This window comes from Rosa chinensis, chromosome 5, assembly GCF_002994745.2.
Source record: "Rosa chinensis cultivar Old Blush chromosome 5, RchiOBHm-V2, whole genome shotgun sequence".
NCBI classification, from domain to species: domain Eukaryota; kingdom Viridiplantae; phylum Streptophyta; class Magnoliopsida; order Rosales; family Rosaceae; genus Rosa; species Rosa chinensis.
In genome coordinates this window covers 65,931,051-65,957,031 of record NC_037092.1, presented here as the reverse complement: position 1 = coordinate 65,957,031, position 25,981 = coordinate 65,931,051, and the positions used below count along the sequence as shown (strand labels likewise).

The 25,981-nt window shown below is 36.0% G+C and overlaps 3 protein-coding genes across 3 annotated transcripts; 2 read left to right on the top strand and 1 right to left on the bottom strand.

The window, feature by feature from the left end:
- The first annotated feature begins 1,336 nt into the window (after positions 1–1,336).
- LOC112166105 lies at positions 1,337–5,504 on the top strand. The gene is made up of 6 exons (XM_024302873.2): positions 1,337–1,900; positions 2,626–2,820; positions 2,942–3,181; positions 3,677–3,894; positions 4,320–4,574; positions 4,950–5,504. The coding sequence occupies exons 1-6, from the start codon at positions 1,474–1,476 to the stop codon at positions 5,226–5,228; spliced, it is 1,614 nt and encodes a 537-aa protein (XP_024158641.1). The 5' UTR covers positions 1,337–1,473; the 3' UTR covers positions 5,229–5,504.
- Positions 5,505–18,050: 12,546 nt separating this feature from the next.
- LOC112163876 lies at positions 18,051–18,533 on the top strand. The gene has a single exon (XM_024300141.1). It carries the CDS (start codon positions 18,051–18,053, stop codon positions 18,531–18,533), a length of 483 nt encoding a protein of 160 aa, XP_024155909.1.
- Positions 18,534–23,259: 4,726 nt separating this feature from the next.
- LOC112163875 (F-box/FBD/LRR-repeat protein At3g52680) lies at positions 23,260–25,141 on the bottom strand. The gene is made up of 4 exons (XM_040505930.1): positions 24,937–25,141; positions 24,221–24,819; positions 23,674–23,802; positions 23,260–23,538 (listed from the first exon to the last, which is right to left on the bottom strand). The coding sequence occupies exons 1-4, from the start codon at positions 25,139–25,141 to the stop codon at positions 23,260–23,262; spliced, it is 1,212 nt and encodes a 403-aa protein (XP_040361864.1).
- Between the last annotated feature and the right edge of the window lie 840 nt (positions 25,142–25,981).

Below are 25,981 nucleotides of genomic sequence, written 5' to 3'. Positions count from 1 at the left end.
ATTATTTTGTACACAATGCGATGATATTATTTGGTATTATTTTAGGTCTTCATTTTTTGGGTCATTTAGAAGAAAATGAAAATTGATTAATGTTTTTGGGTTATGTTGAAGTTGACATAATTGAATTTTATATTTAAAAAAATTTAGTTGTACGAGACTAGTTTCAATGGAGTACTCTCATGGATGTTCACTATATGATTACTATATTTCTTAAACATAAAATTTGAATATTTCACCTTCAACATAACCCATAAGCATTAATTCATACCTATAAAATTATGAAGAAAATCAACCCACAAACTCATGTTTTTTTATTATGTTTTTATACATATATTCTAAATGTCAATTTTATCCTTACATTTAACAGAAAAATTAACAGAAGTACCAAAGTGTCAAACGGAGTCTAACTTAAAGTACCATACTGTCCCCTTTAATACATGAGGTATCAAACTGTCCAAGTAGCAATACCTCAGGTACCATAGGAGGAATTTACCCAAATTTAAAATATAGGTATCAAATGTAAACTTTTAATGGGTCAACCTCAAATATGGCAAAGTCGATAGAGGAAAACAAAAATAAACATACAATTGAGTCCAAAAACTCAAAAATTAAACAACTAACGAAGATCGTCAAACCAACTGAGATTGCGGTCGGCTGATCTCAATAGAGAGATAAAGCACAGCAGTAGCCAGAGACAGGATAAATGTGGGCAAGCTCGGCTTAGCCAATCTAGCTTTTTGATTAATTAATATAAGCTTAATTAGCTTACTCACATCCCTATAATGTATCATAGATTACCCAATCCTCAATCTCCTCGTGTTTTAGACTAATCACCTTCAATTTAGTCCTTCCTAATTCCAAGTCCAGCTTCGATCGTCCCCGTGTGGTGGTGAGTGTTCGACGGAGGTGAAGTTAGGTTGGTGGAAGTGACGTATACTCTTTTATCACTAAAAGATTAAATCTCTAAAAGATATTATTTCATGCCGAGGCGGGGCCCAATCATTGAGAATAAACGAGAAAGACAATAGGAGAGAGAAAGTCGTGACCCACGCAACGACCTCCACTTCGACCATCACTACCGCCTGACGCTAACTCCCATCTTTTTACGTGGTCAAATTCTTACCGTCTCCCCGTTGGGGTCCCACCATACACAATTCCCCACACTCCTCCCTTGTGCACCAGATCCCACGCAATAAACAAAATATATTAAACAAATTAAATATATTAAAAGATTAAAAAAAAAGAAAAGAAAGGAAATTTCTGGTTACCACTGCAAGAAACCAAAAAGGGCAACAACCACTCTATTCTTCTTTTACTCTCCACTTTTTTCAAGCCCTTTCCTTTTCACCTTTTCGTCTTCTCCTCCCAAAGTCCGAACCCATTTTTTCTCTCCAATGTGATCAGGACCATTCTCTCTCTCTCTCTCTCTTTTCATTCTCCTTTTCTCTCTCTTTTCCCTGCGATTTTCTGTCAATGTCGTACTCGGACTTTGAGCCGGCCTTCTCCGCGGGTCGGCCCAGGCCCTGGCGACCCGACGATCTTCTCAACGGGGACGGTACGGCCAGAGCGGCGTCTTACGGCGGCGGCGCTCCGGTGTATTCGACCGTCAATGCGATGAAGCCGGTGGGAGTCCGCGAGCACGTGAGGGAGTTCGCGGCGGCGGCGGCGGAGATGGCGGTGGAGTGCGGCAAGGGGTGTAGGGATATTGTGAGGCAGAGCTTGGGGAATCGGGACTCGTTCGTCTTCCGAAGCTTCGAGAAGGTGAAGGAGTCGTACTGCGGGAAGAGAGTGACGAAGCTGAGCGGGAAGCTGAGCTTTGTGAATGAGTATCTGCCGGAGGATAAGGAGCCGGTTCATGCTTTGTCTGTGATTCTGTTCGTCTCCGTTCTGGCTTTTGCAGGTGAGTGACTCTGTGTTGTTTCGTTGTTCATAAAATGTAGGAGGAGAATTTGAGTCTTTGTTATTGTTCAAAGATTGTGCTCTGTTTGGTTTCTGAGAATTTATGATCATGTATAGTTTTTTTTTTTTTTTTTTTTTTATGCCCGGATGTCTGGGTGTTTGGTTGATTTGGGAATTTTAAGATATAATTACTTCGCCGGAAAATATTCACCTGAAATTATTTGCCGGAAATTATTTGCCGGAAATTATTTGATATGTTTCCGAAGGTTTTGTTCTGTCTGGTTGATGACTGATGAGAAAACGAAGGAAAGCAAAGTTGGACTTTTATTCTTTATAGGATATATATTGTGGAAATCCTGGAAGTTCTAGATGGAATAAATATTGACTCACTGTACTGGAAAGTTACTATTGATCACATTCAATTCTAGTAGAGGAATTTTGATCATAACAGTTGAAACTTGAAATGTTGTTTTTTCATTTTTTTATTTATTATTATTTGTTGGATTGTTTTTGTTATCGTATGCATGTGAATGTGAGTTGTACACTGATTGAGAATTTGCTGAGGTTCTGAGATTGACCTCTAGAGTTTAGCAAAGGGCATTATGTATGGGAATTTAGAGCATATGTGCCTGTTAGTCTGATGATTCAGGGGGTCCTCTTTTCTTCTCCTTTGGTTATTGGGGTCTTTTATTGTGCATCTTGCTGACATGACTTAAAAATTTCCAGCATTGATTCTGAATATGGAAACTACTCCTACCACTCCAGAGGTAGTGAAGAAGGTATACATACATCCTCCTAGTGCTGCCCGCGTAATGCTTCCAGATGGTAGATATATTGCATATAAGGAGCAAGGAGTTCCAGTTGACAGAGCTAGATTCTCAATTGTTTCTCCACATTCTTTCCTGTCCTCCAGGCTTGCAGGTGCGATGTTCTTTTATGGCTAAACGGCCTAAACCAACCGATAATGCATCTGCTTCACTATTCCTTTTCTTTTGTGTTGGCATGCATTTTCTTGATTTTGTATTTTGCTTTTCAAAATTAGGAATACCGGGACTTAAGGCTTCACTGTTAGAAGAGTTTGGCATTCACTTATTGACATATGATCTTCCTGGATTTGGAGAGAGTGATCCTCATCCCAACAGGAACCTTGAAACTTCAGCAATGGATATGTTGCTCTTAGCTGATGCTGTTGGTGTTAATGACAAGTTTTGGGTTGTTGGATACTCGAGTGGAAGCATGCATGCTTGGGCAGCACTCAGATACATTCCTGATAGACTTGCAGGTATGATGTCTCTTACACTTGTATGATATCTCCATGTGAAAGGTTCTACCATGTACTGCAAAGATTTCCAGAAGTGAAACAGATACGGTATTTCCAAAAGAATGTTTGTTCTGCTATTAAAGTACTATATGTCATGGTACATTGTGGTAATAATAATCACCTCTGCTATTCCCTGTAGTTTCTGATTTTCCTGTAATAAGTTACCTGAAAAATCTTTTTCATGGGTTAGTCTTTGCCAGATTCCATAACCAACATGAACATGTTATTGTCATTATAGATGACAAGTCTTTAATGAGGACTGATAGGATATGTTTATTAAGGTTGTAGATGAGTTCAACAACATTTTCTATTAGTTTTTACCTTTTTCTTTTTTTTTCCTGGTGACTTTGTGATGTTTCTTATTTACTGATAAAATTTTCTTTGGAGGAAATTATGATCTTTGCTGTATTATTTCCAGTAGTATCTTTTTGTGATCCTTACTTATCTAACTTGCAGGTGCTGCCATGTTGGCTCCAATGGTTAATCCATACGATTCAATCATGAACAGGGAAGAGAGACGTAGAACCTGGAAAAGGTGGACAGGAAGAAGGCAACTTTTGTACTTTTTAGCTAGGAGATTTCCCAGATTTCTTTCTTTCTTCTACCAGCAGAGCTTCTTATCTGGAAAGCATGGACAAATCGACAAATGGCTGTCTTTGTCACTGGGAAAGAGGGTGAGAATCATTTTCGTTATTTTGTTTGTAGGTGTAAATATTTGCAAATTTGACACCTAAAGTTTCGAGTATTACAATTATACTAAATTTTTATTATAGTTAACAATGTGTGTGAATTGTGAATTGAGAATATGATCCTGGAGTCTTCTATCGTAAATTTGCAGTAATGCAGAAAGAATTTCATAGTTGATCAGATGCCATGATATAGTATCATTTTAAAAATGTACTGAGACATCTTCTTTAGCTGTGTATTCCTATCCTTTAAAATTATCTTTCTAGTGATTCACCTGGGATACAGTTTCTTGTTAGTAGTGTGTGGTTCTGTCATTGTAATTTTATGATTTGGATCATTTTCTGTATGTTTTACATTTAGGGTATGCCATGATGATGCTTCAATCTGAGAATCTGTTGTTGACATGTACCAGGATAAGGCTTTAATAGAGAGTCCAATCTATGAAGAATTCTGGCAAAGGGATGTTGAAGAGTCAATTAGGCAGGGAAGTGCAAAACCTTTTGTGGAGGAAGCTGTTTTACAGGTATCGAATTGGGGTTTCAGCCTTGCAGACCTCAAATTGCAGAAGAAGAAACAGGGAAAAGGAATGCTCCGTTGGCTCAAGTCTGTGCTCAGTGCAGCTCAGGAGGAATATATCGGCTTCCTTGGACCAATACACATATGGCAGGTCAGAAGCTTCTTTATCTTACTACATATTTGTTTCAGCCAATCAATAATCTACTGCTTATATACTTGCAATATTTTCCTGAAAGACCATGTTACATGTTTAGTAGATAATAACAAGATCAATGATTAGACAGGGGTAGTTTAATTGAATTTCTTTCCGTCATGAAAATATGAAGTTATGAACTTCCTAGAGTTACCGATAGGGGACTATTGAAATGACTTCTGCTAGAAGAATGTGGATGGAATACTATAACATGTTAAAAGCAGATTGCCGGTTGTTGTTATTTTCTCATTATGGTTATAAATCTCGACCCAGTAAATGGCTTCAGTATAATCTTTCTGCCAGTAAACTTACTTGAGATCTCTTTACTGACAGGGGATGGATGATAAGGTGGCACCACCATCAATGACTGATTTTGTGCACAGGATTTTACCAGGATCTGCTGTACATAAGCTCCCCTATGAGGGCCATTTCACCTACATCTACTTTTGTGATGAATGCCATAGACAGATATTCACTACACTTTTTGGAACACCACAAGGGCCAATCAACAATATTGCCACAGAAGTGGATCAAAGTCCTCTCCAAGTTCATACCGAAGAACAGGAGGAGATAACACTTGGTGATTCGGTTCTGGCACGAGCTGAGACATGATTATCTAGTTAGTGCAGGGAGGAACATGTATATACCATAGGGTGCTACGTCACACATATAGAGTTAACAAAAAGGAAAAAAATGAAGAAGAATAGTATGAACGAACAACTTCAACATCGTAATGGTCTCTGGTTTTAATTTTTGCGCTGTGCTAGTTGGGATTCCCAGGTGGAGTATGATATATAGCTGTTGGAGCGAGTGTTGGCCAGAAAAGAATATATAGAAAGATATTATAATCGTTCTGACTGTTCGTGCAATATACAAAATTTCTGTTTATTTGTTGGCCGGCAGCAACATAATTAACAAGCGCGTGAATCTTTAGCGATGTGTAGCAAGAGGTTCTAAATTTCCCGGATCAAATTTTTTTTTTTTTCAAATAGTTTAAGAGTGGTTTTATTCATATCTCCTTATTATATGTCAATAAATGATTTTTTTTTTCCTTTAATTTGTAAAAGGAAGAAGAGAATTTTTAAAAGGATTTTTTATAAACAATAGAGGTCCATGTGTCTATTGTCGAGGTATGAATACAAGCTCAATTATTTTCTCCATTTTAAATATACGTCCTCAGTTGTTTTATAAAAAGAAATCGAGTAATGTATTTTCAAATAAAAAAATAACCAATTAAACTCGCAACACTGTCTTTTGCGTCCTATGTAGGGGTCGTCAACGGGCCGGGCCGGGCCTTGCTATATTTTTAAATAATTGCGGGCCGGGCTTTATTAAAAATCAAAGGATCCAAGCCCGTCCATATAAAGCGGGCCTTGCGGGCTTTTTCGGGCCGGGCTTAGCCTTGCGGGCTTTTTCGGGCGGGACCGTGCAGGCTTTATTTATAAAAAAATATTTAAAGACACAAGTATTTTTTTTTCAATCAAGCTTTGGAAATTCAATGGATAATGATCAAATACAACCAAAGATAACAATCTATATAACTATATTGTACCCAAAAAAATTTATATTTATATATAGATACTAATTTGTTGATAAATAAATTTTTAAAGACACTAATTTTTTATAAATCTTTATTTATACATCATACATTCCAAAGAGCTACATATAGTAATTCAAAGAAAATGAGAAACCGACCGTTGGATGAGTTTATTACAATAAATTATGAGTGTGGTAAAAAATTTAGCCAATTTCACCATATTTTTGAATCCGATCGGATTGGTCAACCGTAGTCACTTATATGTTTTATTGGTTGACCGATGGCGTGGCAACCGCGAAACGTGCTTATTTTTTCACATCACGTTTGTATATATTCCATCGATGGATGTGCGTGGACATAAGATAAAAAAAATTAATTTTAATTACAAACACATTGGACTATACCAAATTTATTCCTAAAGTTATATGACTTATACATTGCATTTAAATTGTTTAAGTTCATTCTAAAGCAACCATGAAGTGGAAAATGAATTCGGAGAAACCAACCGCTTGATGGAGAGATTGTAATGTTTTATGGGGGTTGTAGAAAATCCAGCCAATTTGGTTCACGTTTCGAATTCGATCAACTAGGTCAAACGTAGTTACTCTTATAAACCTATATTTATATATCATACAGTCCAAAGAGCAACCCCTATCAATTCAAAGAAAATGGAAAAACCAACCATTGGATGAGTTTATTACAATAAATTATGAGTGTGGTAAAAAATTTAGCAAATTTCACCATATTTTCGAATCCGATCGGATTGGTCAACCGTAGTCACTTATATGTTTTATTGGTTGACCGATGCCGTGACAACCTCGAAACGTGCTTATTTTTTCACATCACGTTTGTATATATTCCATCAATGGATGTGCGTGGACATAAGATAAAAAAAATTAATTTTAATTACAAACACATTGGTCTATACCAATTTTATTCCTAAAGTTGTATGACTTATGCATTGCATTTAAATTGTTTAGGTTCATTCTAAAGCAACCATGAAGTAGAAAATGAATTCAGAGAAACCAACCGCTCGATGGAGAGAATGTAATGTTTTATGGTGATTGTAGAAAATCCAGCCAATTTGGTTATCGTTTCGAATTCGATCAACTAGGTCAAACGTAGTTACTCATATAAATCTATATTTATACATCATACACTCCAAAGAGCTACATATAGTAATTCAAAGAAAATGAGAAACCGACCGTTGGATGAGTTTATTACAATAAATTATGAGTGTGGTAAAAAATTTAGCCAATTTCACCATATTTTTGAATCCGATCGGATTGGTCAACCGTAGTCACTTATATGTTTTATTGGTTGACCGATGGCGTGGCAACCGCGAAACGTGCTTATTTTTTCACATCACGTTTGTATATATTCCATCGATGGATGTGCGTGGACATAAGATAAAAAAAAATTAATTTTAATTACAAACACATTGGACTATACCAATTTTATTCCTAAAGTTATATGACTTATACATTGCATTTAAATTGTTTAAGTTCATTCTAAAGCAATCATGAAGTGGAAAATGAATTCGGAGAAACCAACCGCTTGATGGAGAGATTGTAATGTTTTATGGGGGTTGTAGAAAATCCAGCCAATTTGGTTCACGTTTCGAATTCGATCAACTAGGTCAAACGTAGTTACTCTTATAAACCTATATTTATATATCATACAGTCCAAAGAGCAACCCCTATCAATTCAAAGAAAATGGAAAAACCAACCATTGGATGAGTTTATTACAATAAATTATGAGTGTGGTAAAAAATTTAGCCAATTTCACCATATTTTCGAATCCGATCGGATTGGTCAACCGTAGTCACTTATATGTTTTATTGGTTGACCGATGCCGTGACAACCTCGAAACGTGCTTATTTTTTCACATCACGTTTGTATATATTCCATCAATGGATGTGCGTGGACATAAGATAAAAAAAATTAATTTTAATTACAAACACATTGGTCTATACCAATTTTATTCCTAAAGTTGTATGACTTATGCATTGCATTTAAATTGTTTAGGTTCATTCTAAAGCAACCATGAAGTAGAAAATGAATTCAGAGAAACCAACCGCTCGATGGAGAGATTGTAATGTTTTATGGTGATTGTAGAAAATCCAGCCAATTTGGTTATCGTTTCGAATTCGATCAACTAGGTCAAACGTAGTTACTCATATAAATCTATATTTATACATCATACACTCCAAAGAGCTACATATAGTAATTCAAAGAAAATGAGAAACCGACCGTTGGATGAGTTTATTACAATAAATTATGAGTGTGGTAAAAAATTTAGCCAATTTCACCATATTTTTGAATCCGATCGGATTGGTCAACCGTAGTCACTTATATGTTTTATTGGTTGACCGATGGCGTGGCAACCGCGAAACGTGCTTATTTTTTCACATCACGTTTGTATATATTCCATCGATGGATGTGCGTGGACATAAGATAAAAAAAAATTAATTTTAATTACAAACACATTGGACTATACCAATTTTATTCCTAAAGTTATATGACTTATACATTGCATTTAAATTGTTTAAGTTCATTCTAAAGCAACCATGAAGTGGAAAATGAATTCGGAGAAACCAACCGCTTGATGGAGAGATTGTAATGTTTTATGGGGGTTGTAGAAAATCCAGCCAATTTGGTTCACGTTTCGAATTCGATCAACTAGGTCAAACGTAGTTACTCTTATAAACCTATATTTATATATCATACAGTCCAAAGAGCAACCCCTATCAATTCAAAGAAAATGGAAAAACCAACCATTGGATGAGTTTATTACAATAAATTATGAGTGTGGTAAAAAATTTAGCCAATTTCACCATATTTTCGAATCCGATCGGATTGGTCAACCGTAGTCACTTATATGTTTTATTGGTTGACCGATGCCGTGACAACCTCGAAACGTGCTTATTTTTTCACATCACGTTTGTATATATTCCATCAATGGATGTGCGTGGACATAAGATAAAAAAAATTAATTTTAATTACAAACACATTGGTCTATACCAATTTTATTCCTAAAGTTGTATGACTTATGCATTGCATTTAAATTGTTTAGGTTCATTCTAAAGCAACCATGAAGTAGAAAATGAATTCAGAGAAACCAACCGCTCGATGGAGAGAATGTAATGTTTTATGGTGATTGTAGAAAATCCAGCCAATTTGGTTATCGTTTCGAATTCGATCAACTAGGTCAAACGTAGTTACTCATATAAATCTATATTTATACATCATACACTCCAAAGAGCTACATATAGTAATTCAAAGAAAATGAGAAACCGACCGTTGGATGAGTTTATTACAATAAATTATGAGTGTGGTAAAAAATTTAGCCAATTTCACCATATTTTTGAATCCGATCGGATTGGTCAACCGTAGTCACTTATATGTTTTATTGGTTGACCGATGGCGTGGCAACCGCGAAACGTGCTTATTTTTTCACATCACGTTTGTATATATTCCATCGATGGATGTGCGTGGACATAAGATAAAAAAAAATTAATTTTAATTACAAACACATTGGACTATACCAATTTTATTCCTAAAGTTATATGACTTATACATTGCATTTAAATTGTTTAAGTTCATTCTAAAGCAATCATGAAGTGGAAAATGAATTCGGAGAAACCAACCGCTTGATGGAGAGATTGTAATGTTTTATGGGGGTTGTAGAAAATCCAGCCAATTTGGTTCACGTTTCGAATTCGATCAACTAGGTCAAACGTAGTTACTCTTATAAACCTATATTTATATATCATACAGTCCAAAGAGCAACCCCTATCAATTCAAAGAAAATGGAAAAACCAACCATTGGATGAGTTTATTACAATAAATTATGAGTGTGGTAAAAAATTTAGCCAATTTCACCATATTTTCGAATCCGATCGGATTGGTCAACCGTAGTCACTTATATGTTTTATTGGTTGACCGATGCCGTGACAACCTCGAAACGTGCTTATTTTTTCACATCACGTTTGTATATATTCCATCAATGGATGTGCGTGGACATAAGATAAAAAAAATTAATTTTAATTACAAACACATTGGTCTATACCAATTTTATTCCTAAAGTTGTATGACTTATGCATTGCATTTAAATTGTTTAGGTTCATTCTAAAGCAACCATGAAGTAGAAAATGAATTCAGAGAAACCAACCGCTCGATGGAGAGATTGTAATGTTTTATGGTGATTGTAGAAAATCCAGCCAATTTGGTTATCGTTTCGAATTCGATCAACTAGGTCAAACGTAGTTACTCATATAAATCTATATTTATACATCATACACTCCAAAGAGCTACATATAGTAATTCAAAGAAAATGAGAAACCGACCGTTGGATGAGTTTATTACAATAAATTATGAGTGTGGTAAAAAATTTAGCCAATTTCACCATATTTTTGAATCCGATCGGATTGGTCAACCGTAGTCACTTATATGTTTTATTGGTTGACCGATGGCGTGGCAACCGCGAAACGTGCTTATTTTTTCACATCACGTTTGTATATATTCCATCGATGGATGTGCGTGGACATAAGATAAAAAAAAATTAATTTTAATTACAAACACATTGGACTATACCAATTTTATTCCTAAAGTTATATGACTTATACATTGCATTTAAATTGTTTAAGTTCATTCTAAAGCAACCATGAAGTGGAAAATGAATTCGGAGAAACCAACCGCTTGATGGAGAGATTGTAATGTTTTATGGGGGTTGTAGAAAATCCAGCCAATTTGGTTCACGTTTCGAATTCGATCAACTAGGTCAAACGTAGTTACTCTTATAAACCTATATTTATATATCATACAGTCCAAAGAGCAACCCCTATCAATTCAAAGAAAATGGAAAAACCAACCATTGGATGAGTTTATTACAATAAATTATGAGTGTGGTAAAAAATTTAGCCAATTTCACCATATTTTCGAATCCGATCGGATTGGTCAACCGTAGTCACTTATATGTTTTATTGGTTGACCGATGCCGTGACAACCTCGAAACGTGCTTATTTTTTCACATCACGTTTGTATATATTCCATCAATGGATGTGCGTGGACATAAGATAAAAAAATTAATTTTAATTACAAACACATTGGTCTATACCAATTTTATTCCTAAAGTTGTATGACTTATGCATTGCATTTAAATTGTTTAGGTTCATTCTAAAGCAACCATGAAGTAGAAAATGAATTCAGAGAAACCAACCGCTCGATGGAGAGAATGTAATGTTTTATGGTGATTGTAGAAAATCCAGCCAATTTGGTTATCGTTTCGAATTCGATCAACTAGGTCAAACGTAGTTACTCATATAAATCTATATTTATACATCATACACTCCAAAGAGCTACATATAGTAATTCAAAGAAAATGAGAAACCGACCGTTGGATGAGTTTATTACAATAAATTATGAGTGTGGTAAAAAATTTAGCCAATTTCACCATATTTTTGAATCCGATCAGATTGGTCAACCGTAGTCACTTATATGTTTTATTGGTTGACCGATGGCGTGGCAACCGCGAAACGTGCTTATTTTTTCACATCACGTTTGTATATATTCCATCGATGGATGTGCGTGGACATAAGATAAAAAAAAATTAATTTTAATTACAAACACATTGGACTATACCAATTTTATTCCTAAAGTTATATGACTTATACATTGCATTTAAATTGTTTAAGTTCATTCTAAAGCAATCATGAAGTGGAAAATGAATTCGGAGAAACCAACCGCTTGATGGAGAGATTGTAATGTTTTATGGGGGTTGTAGAAAATCCAGCCAATTTGGTTCACGTTTCGAATTCGATCAACTAGGTCAAACGTAGTTACTCTTATAAACCTATATTTATATATCATACAGTCCAAAGAGCAACCCCTATCAATTCAAAGAAAATGGAAAAACCAACCATTGGATGAGTTTATTACAATAAATTATGAGTGTGGTAAAAAATTTAGCCAATTTCACCATATTTTCGAATCCGATCGGATTGGTCAACCGTAGTCACTTATATGTTTTATTGGTTGACCGATGCCGTGACAACCTCGAAACGTGCTTATTTTTTCACATCACGTTTGTATATATTCCATCAATGGATGTGCGTGGACATAAGATAAAAAAAATTAATTTTAATTACAAACACATTGGTCTATACCAATTTTATTCCTAAAGTTGTATGACTTATGCATTGCATTTAAATTGTTTAGGTTCATTCTAAAGCAACCATGAAGTAGAAAATGAATTCAGAGAAACCAACCGCTCGATGGAGAGATTGTAATGTTTTATGGTGATTGTAGAAAATCCAGCCAATTTGGTTATCGTTTCGAATTCGATCAACTAGGTCAAACGTAGTTACTCATATAAATCTATATTTATACATCATACACTCCAAAGAGCTACATATAGTAATTCAAAGAAAATGAGAAACCGACCGTTGGATGAGTTTATTACAATAAATTATGAGTGTGGTAAAAAATTTAGCCAATTTCACCATATTTTTGAATCCGATCGGATTGGTCAACCGTAGTCACTTATATGTTTTATTGGTTGACCGATGGCGTGGCAACCGCGAAACGTGCTTATTTTTTCACATCACGTTTGTATATATTCCATCGATGGATGTGCGTGGACATAAGATAAAAAAAATTAATTTTAATTACAAACACATTGGACTATACCAATTTTATTCCTAAAGTTATATGACTTATACATTGCATTTAAATTGTTTAAGTTCATTCTAAAGCAATCATGAAGTGGAAAATGAATTCGGAGAAACCAACCGCTTGATGGAGAGATTGTAATGTTTTATGGGGGTTGTAGAAAATCCAGCCAATTTGGTTCACGTTTCGAATTCGATCAACTAGGTCAAACGTAGTTACTCTTATAAACCTATATTTATATATCATACACTCCAAAGAGCAACCCCTATCAATTCAAAGAAAATGGAAAAACCAACCATTGGATGAGTTTATTACAATAAATTATGAGTGTGGTAAAAAATTTAGCCAATTTCACCATATTTTCGAATCCGATCGGATTGGTCAACCGTAGTCACTTATATGTTTTATTGGTTGACCGATGCCGTGACAACCTCGAAACGTGCTTATTTTTTCACATCACGTTTGTATATATTCCATCAATGGATGTGCGTGGACATAAGATAAAAAAAATTAATTTTAATTACAAACACATTGGTCTATACCAATTTTATTCCTAAAGTTGTATGACTTATACATTGCATTTAAATTGTTTAGGTTCATTCTAAAGCAACCATGAAGTAGAAAATGAATTCAGAGAAACCAACCGCTCGATGGAGAGATTGTAATGTTTTATGGTGATTGTAGAAAATCCAGCCAATTTGGTTATCGTTTCGAATTCGATCAACTAGGTCAAACGTAGTTACTCATATAAATCTATATTTATATATCATACACTCCAAAGAGCAACTCCTATCAATTCAAAGAAAATGGAAAAACCGACCGTTTGATGAGTTTATTACAATAAATTTTGAGTGTGGTAAAAAATTTAGCCAATTTCACCATATTTTCAAATCCGATCGGATTGGTCAACCGATATGTAGAATATATATATATGCACATATTTTATATAGAAGTATAATAGTATAAGAACTTCCACACACACACACACACGCACATATATATATATATATATATATATATATCTCTATACACACACACATATATATTAATATATGTATATATATATAAATATAAACACAAACACACATATATATTAATATATATATATATGTGTGTGTATATATATATATAAACACACACACATATATGATATATTGATATATATATATATATATATATATCTATATCTCTCTCTCTCTATATATATATATATAAACACACACACACACACATGTATATATATATATATCTATATATATATATATATATATATATATAAACACACACACACACACATGTATATATATATATATCTATATATATATATATATATATATATAAACACACACACAAATATACAGATCCTATCTAGAGCGAGACATCGCTTTAAAATTTCAGAGCGAGGTTAGGGTTTAGGGTCACTTTTCGGTCGCATATCCACATCTCAACCGTTCAGTTTTTAGGTACTAATGTATAGATCATCTCTACAAAATTTCAGCCAAATTGATGGTCTTTAAGGTATCTAACTCGCTTAAACCAATGGACGAACTGAATCTGTCCAACCTGAACCGTACTAGCTTTAAGGCCGTTATCAATGCCTTAACGACCATCAATTTGGCTGAAATTTTATAGAGATGATCTATACATTAGTACCTAAAAACTGAACGGTTAAGATGTGGATATGCGACCGAAAAGTGACCCTAAACCTCACTCTGAAATTTCAAAGCGATGCCTCGCTCTGGATAGGATCTGCACAAATATATATCTATATGTGTCTATATATATATATATGTATTTATAAACACACACACATATAGATACATCTATATATAACTAGGGCTGGGTTCGGTACGGTACCGGACCTTCAAGTCCAATACCACCTACCGTACCAGAACTTATTGGTACACAAAATTTAGTACCACTACCGGCCACAAAAGTCGGTATACCGACTTCTCGGTACCGGTTGGTATCGGTTGGTATCGGTTGGTATCGGTTGGTTGGGCCTCCAACCGAGTTTAAGATTGGGCCAGCTTTCAGCTTTGGCCCAAATGGAAATTTTAAATCCCTAACCTGTCAACAAGTGAAAAACTGAAAGCACATAAAAAACAATCAATTAACTTCTATGAATTTAAACTTATAACTCTCATACACAAATGTAAATCAATCAAAATACTTATAACACAAATCCCAAACCATACACAAATGTAAATCAATCAAAAAACTTATAACTCTCAGTCTCTCATTCTCTCACATCTACTTTAGTTCATCACTTACACTCATCAGTTCATCACTTCATAATTCATATCATCACTTACAGTTCATCTCATCATCACCTCATATCATCATTTACAGTTCACACAAATGAATAAATCATACAATAACAAAGCGGACAATAGTTTAAAACAAAGTTTTCAAAGACTCAAATTTCATCTCATCGTCACTTCATATTTGCTTGTTGTGCTCCCTGCCTCACTCAAAGACTCAAACTTTCTGCAAATCAATTTTAGTTGAAAAGAATTAGAATGCTGGCAATTCTGCAGATTCAATCAATGAAGAAGAATTTAGGAAGTTTTTGCAATTTCTAACGTTGAACAAGAAAGCTCACGATGTTGGCTGCTGCCTGCTATGCATCAGCTTGTGTAGAGCTGAGACTGGTCAATGATGACTCTATTCCTTGATTAAAAGCATTTGCTGCAAAATAACAAAGACAAGGTTAAAAATAATATCATGATTCATAAAATAAGAAACAAACAATATAAGTAGCTTACCCCTCTCAAGTTCCTCCAAAGTGTGATACATTTCAAAATAGGGTCTTCTGCAATGATAGCCTTGTCAATCTCAGTTTGCAATGATCCAAATAAACTTGAAAAAAGAATCAAACAAAACAGACAAGCATCAAACATTTTAATAATTGCAGAAAAAAGAAACAAACATCAAACATTGTGATATTAATACAAACATCAAACATATATATAATATATAACATTTTCATCATTTAACTTTACAAGAAGTGCATCATTTAACATTTTCATCATTTAACTTTACAAGGAATAACCTTCTGTCCGATCAAAACAATTTTTGCAAGAAGTGCATGATTGCTTATTAAACACATATACTGATATACCAACAATTCAAGAGTTTGTCTAAAACAAACTCGAAAACATATTCAGCCGAGTTTAGATGGTTTCTCTTGCAAACCCTTCACTTTTCTCAGTAACCTATCAAGTATCAATTGCTAAGAAAACAAATTTGCAGGTTAATGCAGTAAATGAGAATATGGCAAAGCAACCCAACACAAAGCATTGGATTATGTATTCATATTGTTCATTATATGCTTAAATATCATGGCCCATCGAGATCAGTCAGCATTAAACACATTGGAAAATAAAGATGTGCAAAGTGATAACAATTCATCTATGATAACTTGATAAGTCAGAAGCTCTCGAATCATCTCTAGTCAAAACCCAGAAAACATATAATCACAACAACCCAGTAAAGATTTTTTACATATCAGATTATAAGAAAACATGTCAAGAACATTGCAAAAAAAGATACACCGTATATTCAAATTGATAATATATGACAAACTGGGTAGATCGAAGTCTCGAACCTCAACAATCCAAAACAATTGAAGCACCGAGCTCCTACTCACCAGCAGTACTGCAACAATTGATCGACTGATGTGAATCGAATCGCTTTGATGTGAAATGAAATCGAATGGGTCGAGGGATTCGATTCTTCGAACTGAGGCTCGAGTTTGAGAGAGAGAGAGAGACTGAGGGAATGGTCGAGAGATGGACTAAGTCACTGAGGGATTAGGGATCGGATTAGGAGTTTGGATTTGGACCAAGAGTTTGAGAGGCAGAGGCTCAGGTCCATTTTCGATCGGGTTTGAGAGAGAGAGAGAGTGAGAGACGAGGTGAGTCTCCAGACTGGAGAGAGGCGGAGACTGAGAGAGTCAGAGAGTGAGAGAGGGATCGATGTATTTGGGATTAGGGTTTTCCAAGTTTAATCTAACGGTTGTTGGAATAAAACAGAAAAATATCAACGGCTATGATTGATTGTAAAATAAATATTTAAATTAATTAAATATTAGGTACGGTACGGTATACCGTGGTTTATTAAAATTCAATATCGATACCGTACCAAGTATAGTATATCGGTACGGTTGTACCGTACCACAATGTCGGTAACCGAAGTGGCTGGTAACCGAATCCCTTGGTTCGGGACGGACACGGTTGGCTGGTTTGGATCGGTTGGATTTGCCAGCCCTATATATAACACACACACACACACACACATATATATATATATATTAATATATATATATATATATATATATAAATACACACACACACACAGATATATATATATAAAATATTTTGCGGGCTTTTACGGGCCGGGCCGGGTTTTTGCGGGCCTCCATCGGCCCACCAAGGAGGGCTTTTGCGGGTTTTTTGACAGGCCGGGCCAAAAGCCCTGCGGGCCGGCGGGCCTCCATCGGCCCACTTGATCCGCGGGCTTTTTGATGAGGCCTAGTCCTATGTCATGTTGACATAATCATTGCATCAATTGATGGGTTCTCCACTTCTCCTAGTAATAGAAACAAAGAAAAATCAGGTAATTACATTGTGAAATCGAGTTATCATCTTATGCATAATCCTTCTATTTCAGTTCCTAAAGCTTCTTCCTCCCATGTGATTAATAAGAAAGTTTCGAGTTTTATCTGGGGCATTGACACATTACCAAAGATTAAGCACTTCTTATGGAGAGCGGTATCCAACTCTTTGCCCACTGGTCTAAATCTTTTTAAAAGGAAGCTTCTGAGATCTCCTATTTGCAACCTTTGTGAAGTTGGTGATGAAAGTATTGAACATTGCATCTTACTTTGCCCTTGGACAGAGTGCACATGGTTTGGTAGTATATTGGGTCTACATATACCCAAACAAAACATCACCACCCTTGATGTTTGGTTGCTAGCTCTTGCCAATATGCCTGCTCCTCCAAATCATACAAAGAATGAGTTAATTTCTTTGCTCAGTTTCTTCATTTGGGAAATTTGGAAAGCTAGGTGTGCATTTGTTTTTAACCACACCCATCCCTCTCCTTGTGATATCATACATACTGCCACAAGACATTGGATGGAATTTCAGATTGCTAAACGTTCAGCCAAGAAACAGGTAACCTTCTTATCCGGCACTTTGAATCATTCTTGGTGTCCTCCCATGGAACCCCTGATCAAAGTCAATGTCGATGGTGCCTGGGATAAGATTACCACCTCCTCCGGATCTGGTGTGATTATTAGAGATGCAAGGGGTAAATTCATAGCTGGTTCCTGTAGGTCTTGTATTGCAGGATCTGCTATTGAAGCTGAAGCCATAGCTCTTGTAGATGGTTTGAAGTTGGTCAAGCAATTGAACCTAGACAACACTGTTATGGAAAGTGATTCACAGGAGCTAATTTCAGCTTTGGGAAACCACATAGAGAAAGGTAACTGGAGAATCTACCCTTTTCTCATTGAGTTTCATCACATCCGTCATCTTCTTAGCAGTGTCTCTTGGAATTGGATCTCCCGTGAAGCTAACCGTGCTGCCGATGCAGCCGCAAAGCTAGCCAAATCGAGGTTGTGCACGGAAGTGTGGGTTAATATACCCCCAACCTCTCTTGTCTCTGTTTTAACTAATGATGGGCTTCCTTGTTCTCACTAAGCTTTCATTACTTCGTTGTTGTAGTTTTGCCTGGTATTCCTACCAGATGTTTCAGTTTTATTTGGTTTGTGTACTTGTTTGTGCCTTCTCCCTTTCGGGTTTTCAATTGAAGTATTTTCAGACCAAAAAGAAACAAAGCAAAATTTAGGATTTGGTTCCCATAAAATTTTGTCCATTCAAATATATGTACGTGTTTCACCGTAAAAACTACGAGATGTGTTGCACTAAAATAAAATTCTTCTAAAATCCATGCATGCATGTAACATCTAAAATTGCATCCCTCTAAATTCCACTTGACAAGTCATTACCCTTTGAAAGCTCAAAAGATCTCTGCAGTACTCCTCTTCCATCTCTAACATACTTGTATAAATTGTCATCTTATTCAAATGACAACCATTCAATAACATGTATTTTACTACTTTCATTTCAAATTGTAGACCCTTGAATCCTCTTATGGAGATAGTCTTGAGGTGTGATGACAAACAGTTAGGCACAAACTCCGGTGGAGTCCATTGGAGTTCTGGATATTCTTTCTCGCCTCCGGTTCTCTGAGCATAAAATAAGAGTTCCTGAAATAAGAATCCACAATATGTGGTACACGTACAACTTTCATCTTCCAAGACAAGATCTAGATCTTCCAGATTGGGTGTTCTGTGGAGCAGAGCTGCTAGAAATTCCCAGCTACTACAATTACGAAGAACCAGCTTCAATTGTTTCAAATTACCAAAAACAGGGAGATTTGAAGCCTGCAGGGGGAAATAGTGAAAGTATTAAACATACAGCCATCCGGAAGTTAGAAGCATACTAATATATGCAATTCCAAATCATAAATTACCAGTGGCATAGACAACACAAATAAACAGGTTTATGAAGAAAATAATAGTTGGGATATACTTAAGGTACCTCGAAAGGATGATCCGAAAGAGAGAGGCATTTAACATTAGATATTCCAGTAAGAAGCTGAAATGCACGGTCTGGAAAGGAAGACCATTCTTCTTCAGCAAGGGATTTGAAAGCAATACTGGCATTGACTACGGATTTTGGGTTCTCTAAAATATAATTTGACAAAGGAATCTGTACAAGATCAAGGTTTTCAAGCTTTGGGGCATCGACACAAAAATGGTACTGATTTAGGGTTCCACCATAATCAAGTCCCATTTCGTAGTCTCTCCTTTCCTCCCGTTCCATACTTAATTTCAACGTCTTCAGTTCTGGGGTAGAGACTTTGAGATTGAAAGTGCGATAGAAATTGTAAGAGTACCTCATCTGTACGTGTATGCTCAAATCTTCGACCACAGGGAAGTAAGAAAGAAGTTTTCCCAGTTTATCATCAGGATCTATAACTGTGACATGCAAGACTTTGAGACTTGGGAAACACCCCTTTGTAGGAGGATCAGGAATAGCTATAGCTTCTACCCACAGTTTCAAAACCTTGAGGGTTTTGCACCAGAAAATACTTTTAGGTAGGCGACAAAGATACCCACTAGCAACATCAAAAATTCTAAGTTCAACAACATTGCGCCAGACGGCAACAGAAACCCAATCATCAACATGAGAAAAATCATCTTCCCAGCTGGAAGAGGCATATCTAAGACGAAATTTTCCAATGTCCAGTGAAACAAGACAGAGAAATACAAATTCAACAAATCTCTCAAAACGGTACTTTTTCCCATCGGGCCGATCTCTATATAAGTCGAAGTCTAGATGGCGAACAAAAGTCCACAACTTGTTCCATCTTTTAGACAAAACAGTTGTCCTTACGGCAGTTATTGTTGGAAGAAAAGAAAGTATGTGACAAATAAGGTCATCCGGTAACTCACTAATCCTATCCCTATCTTCACCTTTCTCACGAATCAGGGATCTATATCGTGGGTATTTGATCGGAACGGTAACCGGGTGTGGAGCCCGAACCGCAATCGGAATAGATGGTGAGGCGCATATGGGGGCATGAGATGCAGAGAGAGGTTCTGGGTACCGGTGAGAGTACTGGAGTTGTGGCCGGTCGTAACGAGGAAGCCATGGATATGGATATTGCTGCAGCTGAAATTGATGATGATATAGAGGGGCGGATGGTCTTTCATATTGGGTAACGTTGGTTTCAGGGTTCCAGAAATATAGCCAACCTGTGGAAGGATCAATCAAACCCTTCCATGGTCTGGGAAGCGTAGGGTCATAACGCGCAATCCATATGATCGACGGCGGCCCTGTAAAAGAAAATGGTTCAACCATCGTTGGCTCTGAGACTTGGTACGAACTGATGGGATCAAAACACAGCAGAAGAAAAACAGCCGACGCTCTAGGTTTGCTAGCAACCGTTTATTAAGCAAGGCTTTATAGCTAGGGCAAACTGTGGAACCGTGGGCAAGACGTCAAGTCCCCATGACCCTTGTGGGCTGGGCCACAAAGACAATGCTTAGCCGATTTTTGGCCTTTTAGCTCTCCAGAAATCATAGCGTTAGTGCACATGTGGACTCACGGACTCCGCTCGTTGCCCAACGCTTAGGTTAGTTGTGAACCCAGTTACCTACCAGTAAGGGCAAATCCACTCGTTGAGGTTAGCTGGTCAAGACTATTCACTGCTTTTTGCCTTTCATTTCCACATTTTTTTTTGACCAGTCAGATACTGTTCACAAAAAGTCACTTTCTGGGTCAATTTCTTGACCTGCCAACTGACATTTGGTTTTTGTGACTTTTTGTGAACAGTATCTGACTGGTCAAGAAAAAGAGTGGAAATAAAAAGTAAAAAGCAGTGAATAGTCTTGACCAGCCAACCTCAGCTGGTGGACTTGCTCTAAGAGGCGTAATTGTTGGAGCTCGAACTTAAGAGGGGGTTCCACTCAAGCCCAATTCTGTCAACTCTTATTGGCACAGCGAAAATACCCTTTTAAGATCTACACACAAAACTTGGAACATCAATGCGCTAAAAGAGTATATCATCAGTCTGAATTTGAAAATATAAAAAGGGCAATATGACCCGCAAAACCTAGCCTTCCTAAATTTTAAGCTCATAATATAGACATCGACAACTTTATTCTCTGAGTTCGAATACGATAGCTTGAAATGTTTTTGTTAAGTCGGACACTACATTGTCTGCGATGATGATACACCATGGTAGATATCAGCTGTCTTAAATTTTAATGCATCTTCTTCGCTTTCCTTAGAGAAAAAGGTTTCACCAGAAATGTGAGCTTTGCTCCTCTCTATATGATTTTTATTGCATTTCTTGTTTGGTACCATTTTGTGTCCGTGAGAGGGGTAACCAAAAGAAAACAAACAAAAGATACCATTTGTTACGCGAAATTATGGAGTACGACGATTGTCCGTTACCCTATAGCTTGCTCATTAAACATGACACTCCAATTGGCTTTAAATATCTGATTGTACTCCTGATTAAATAGACAAAGAAAACTTTGCAACTGGCCACAACCCAGTTTTCTTCTTTCTTTCTTTTTTTGGCAATTTCTTTCCTTCTTTCTTTTTGGTTTATGAAATTTTGTAGTGAGATTGCAATAGGAGAGGGAGAGAAGATGAACGATGTAATTCGTAGAATTAATAGAAATCTAAACCGATTGGACCATTGACTGGAACAGTTTGACCATAGACTACAAGCTAAGAGTTCACCTATAAATCAACCATGCTAATGCTAAAGCATAAAATAAGGTCATAATCTAAGCAGATGTCTAAATTCTAATCTTTACCAAAATGAACATCCGATTGACAATTGCAGTTCATCTAAAAAAAGAGAATCTGATAATTGCATCAATCATTAGTAAAATGGTTTTTAGTTTATTACTGATAAAAAGATGATTTAATTTAGTTTAATCCCATGATAAAAAGATCAGTCACAGACAACCAGTTGATTAGCCTCAGAAAGCATTATTATCAGTACCAATCATTTTAGCCATCTAGATGTTACAGAAAATAGAAAGAGTCATGGACATGAAAATAGAAAGAGTCATGGACATGTAGCTAGAAAGAAATTTGTAAACATATACACATAGGAATCAAAACAGCACTATTTATCTATGGTTTATTATTTTTACCCTGATCAATAGGGAAGGGGAAAGTTGAACTTGGGATCTCTGCCAGCACACCACGTTGAGAAAACAACTTCGATAACTATTAACTGTATTGCATCAATTTATTAAGATAATTAAACAAGAACTATACTGCATTTATGAAATGATGATATGGCCTTAAACAGTTATTTAATTAATCATAAGAGTTTCGGAAATTAAAAATATTCATGAAAAAATGTACAAAGAAAGTGGTAGAAGCATTAAGGTTGATAGAAGATATAAATTATATAATAGGGGAGTATTACCAAGACAGACACAACTTCAGACCGTACAACATTACTGAGACTGGGAACTGCTTTATCTACATCTCTATAGCTCAAATTTCTCACTGATATTATAAGCATAACCATTAATAACAGCTCAACATTTCTCAGTAACTTCATGATTAACTTGGAAGCAGGTATGATTCCACTCATCTCAAATAACTAGTCATGGCATAACTGAATATTTTATAAATATTTTGCCCATTCAGATATATAAATGCCACAATATGTAAGCAACTATTCACATAGTTAAAAGAATCTAAACAAATAAAACAATTGAATGATACAGATAATAGATATATCCAGTTTCAACAAACAAAGTGCTTTTACAAATTTTGTCCTTCCAGAACCAAGAACTGAACTCAAATCTTGATTTAACAAAAATCACATCTTGATAAACTTAACTTGACAACTCATTACCCTATGAAACGTCAAAAACTTCTTGTACATCTCCTCAGCTTCAGTATACAGAAACCCTGTATAAAGTGTCAATTTATTCAAAACGTAACCTTTGCTTAACAAATACTTTGCCACTCCCATCTCAACCTTCCGCCCCTTGAATCCTTTAATTGTGATGGTCTGTAGGTGTGACAACAAACAAATAGGCGCAGTCCAGGGTGGATTCCATGAAAGCTCTGAATATTCAATATCACATTTGGTTTTCTGGCAAGAAAAGATGGATTAAATGTTCAGAGTCCAATCTTGGAATTGCACTTTACCATAACTAAGCACAAGTATAACGACATCTTATTTATGCAAAACAAAATAAAAAGAAGAAGAAGAAGAAATTTCACTTACATCTTCCAGAACAATATCTTCCAATTTGGGGGCTCTGGAGAGAAGCTCTGCCAGCACTTCCCAGTAATTGCGTTCATGAAGAAGCGGATCCAATTTTTTCAAATTAATAAAAACAGGTAGATATGAAACCTATAGGAATAATACATGTATCAATAAAATAACTCAACCATTATCAAAATTATAAATTTCCTTACCCATAACAAACTGTTTCCATCAAAATTTCCCAAAGAACAACAATATGACTGATAAAAGCAGGGAATAATAAGAACAATAGACAGGAATATTAAGAGATGCAGGCGGCGTGTATTTACTATGCATGTAAAATGGATTGATATATTAGTTCTGTGTTCTTTTCTTTTTTCCATATTAGTGATATAACCATTCTAGAACTATTATTATCTCAAGGCCAAACTAAAACCTAATCAGTAATTACCAACAAATTTCTTTCATTCACTCCTTTAATCTATCCAGCATAGAAAGATTGATAATGATTTCTCTTATCCTATATTATCTTGTGCAATAGAATAGAAGTTATGATAATACTTGCTTCAAAATAATGAGTTGAAAGAAACAGATATTTGACATTGGAGATTCCAGCCAGGAGCGCAGTTGCACAAGTTGAAAAGGATACATATTCAGATGCAGAAATGGCATTGAAAGAGATACTAGCACTGACTAGAGATTTCGAATTCTCCAAATTATAATCTGACAAAGAAACCCTCTCGAGCACAAGCTTTTCAAGATTTGGAGTATTAATATGAACATCGTTCTCATCAAGTTCATAAGAAGTACCTACCAAACATATCCTCAATGACTTCAGTTTAGGTGCAGAGACATCGAAAACATACTTTATGTCATTTGCCACCCCATCAATGATCATATCTTCAACAGCAGGGCAATGAGAGAAAAGCATTTCCGGTAAGTTCACCTCGGGATATTCAAATGTTACATGAAGGAACTTGAGATTGGGGAAACACCCTGATGGAGGAAATTCACTAAGAATAGTATTACAACGGAGTTCAAGTCTCAGGGCCCTCAATGTCTTGCATTTAAAAACACTACGAGGAATCGCAAATTCCTTGTCTGGACATGTGAAGTATATATAAAGTTCTACAACAGTGCGCCTTACCGCAGTGCAAATCCAATCTTCAACACAATCCGCGTCAGACAAATACCGAATTCTAAGTTGGAATTTTTGTATGTCTGATGAGTTGCGAAAGAAAAGTACACGATTAACAAACTTGGTAAAATGACTACAGTCTTACAGTACTGGTAAACGTTCTCTGTCATCGTCGAAGTCTAGACTGGTGACAGAAGTCCACATGTCGTTCCATCTCTTAGACAAAACAGTAGTCCTCACAGCCTCTATTGTCGGAATGAAGGAGAGTATGTGACAAACAAGTGCTTTTGGTAATTCACTGATCCTATCTTCGCGCACTCTTGCTCCACGTTTCAACATCGAATTCATTTCTCTACCCTAATTCAAGGTCAAATTGAAAACACTGATGTAAGTCTAAAGAAGCTATTGTTCCTACAAAATCTAAAACTGTGTATAAAAACCTTTGATTGGAAGATGAAAGGGGAAACACTTACCCGTGATCAGTGAAATTTTCCAGGTTTCAACCTCCGTTAGAACCCTATCAATTGGATTTATGTTGCAGACAGGTGAAATTAGATGAAAATAGTTGTGTCTTCAGAAGGGATCAAGGCCGGTCCTCCAAAGCTGATGATTATGGCAGAACAACATGAGGCAACTACATAGCCATTTTATAACCAACTCAGATACAAAGTACAGATCTGACTCTCGATCGGACTACTGAGAACTTAAATGATATAGTGAAACGGCAACCTACCTTGAAAATTGGTCGATAAAAAGAATAATAACGTTGAGAAATGGAAAGCTAATTAATAGCCTTTAAACATTGAAAGAATAAAACTAATGCTAGAGTCACCGGATGGAAGATTAACAGTCAAATGCAGACTAGGAGATCAGACTATCAGAGACTGTGAATGAAAAAGGAACTAATGGAGCCGAAAAACTGCTGGTAGTAAGTGAGTAGGTCCATTCGTATTTCATACCATCTTGGCATCTTTGCTATTGTTGCCTGATTTAACGATTAATATTAGCGCGTTAGTTTCAGGCTTCTAGCAGTACAGTAAGTCCAGTCTGGAGTGGAGTGTCCATACTAGGATATCTAGGGACTAGGGTTTGGGCCTTTGTGGGCAGCCGACCGTCAAATGTAAGGGTTGCAGGAATAACTGTAAGGGTGGTTCTATTCAGACCTCCCAATTTGCTTTTTGGACCTAT

Bases quoted from the DNA above. Each gene is read 5' to 3' on its own strand.
- LOC112163875 (XM_040505930.1), bottom strand. From the start codon at position 25,141: ATGAATTCGATGTTGAAACGTGGAGCAAGAGTGCGCGAAGATAGGATC. The intron at 24,820-24,936 runs AAGACTGTAGTC...ATTGTGTTGAAG, and splicing joins AGAACGTTTACCAGTACTGT to ATTGGATTTGCACTGCGGTA. The intron at 23,803-24,220 runs GCAAGTATTATC...TTATTCCTATAG, and splicing joins TTTCAACTCATTATTTTGAA to GTTTCATATCTACCTGTTTT.
- LOC112166105 (XM_024302873.2), top strand. From the start codon at position 1,474: ATGTCGTACTCGGACTTTGAGCCGGCCTTCTCCGCGGGTCGGCCCAGG. The intron at 2,821-2,941 runs GTGCGATGTTCT...TTTCAAAATTAG, and splicing joins CCTGTCCTCCAGGCTTGCAG to GAATACCGGGACTTAAGGCT. The intron at 4,575-4,949 runs GTCAGAAGCTTC...CTTTACTGACAG, and splicing joins GACCAATACACATATGGCAG to GGGATGGATGATAAGGTGGC.
- LOC112163876 (XM_024300141.1), top strand. From the start codon at position 18,051: ATGGAACCCCTGATCAAAGTCAATGTCGATGGTGCCTGGGATAAGATT.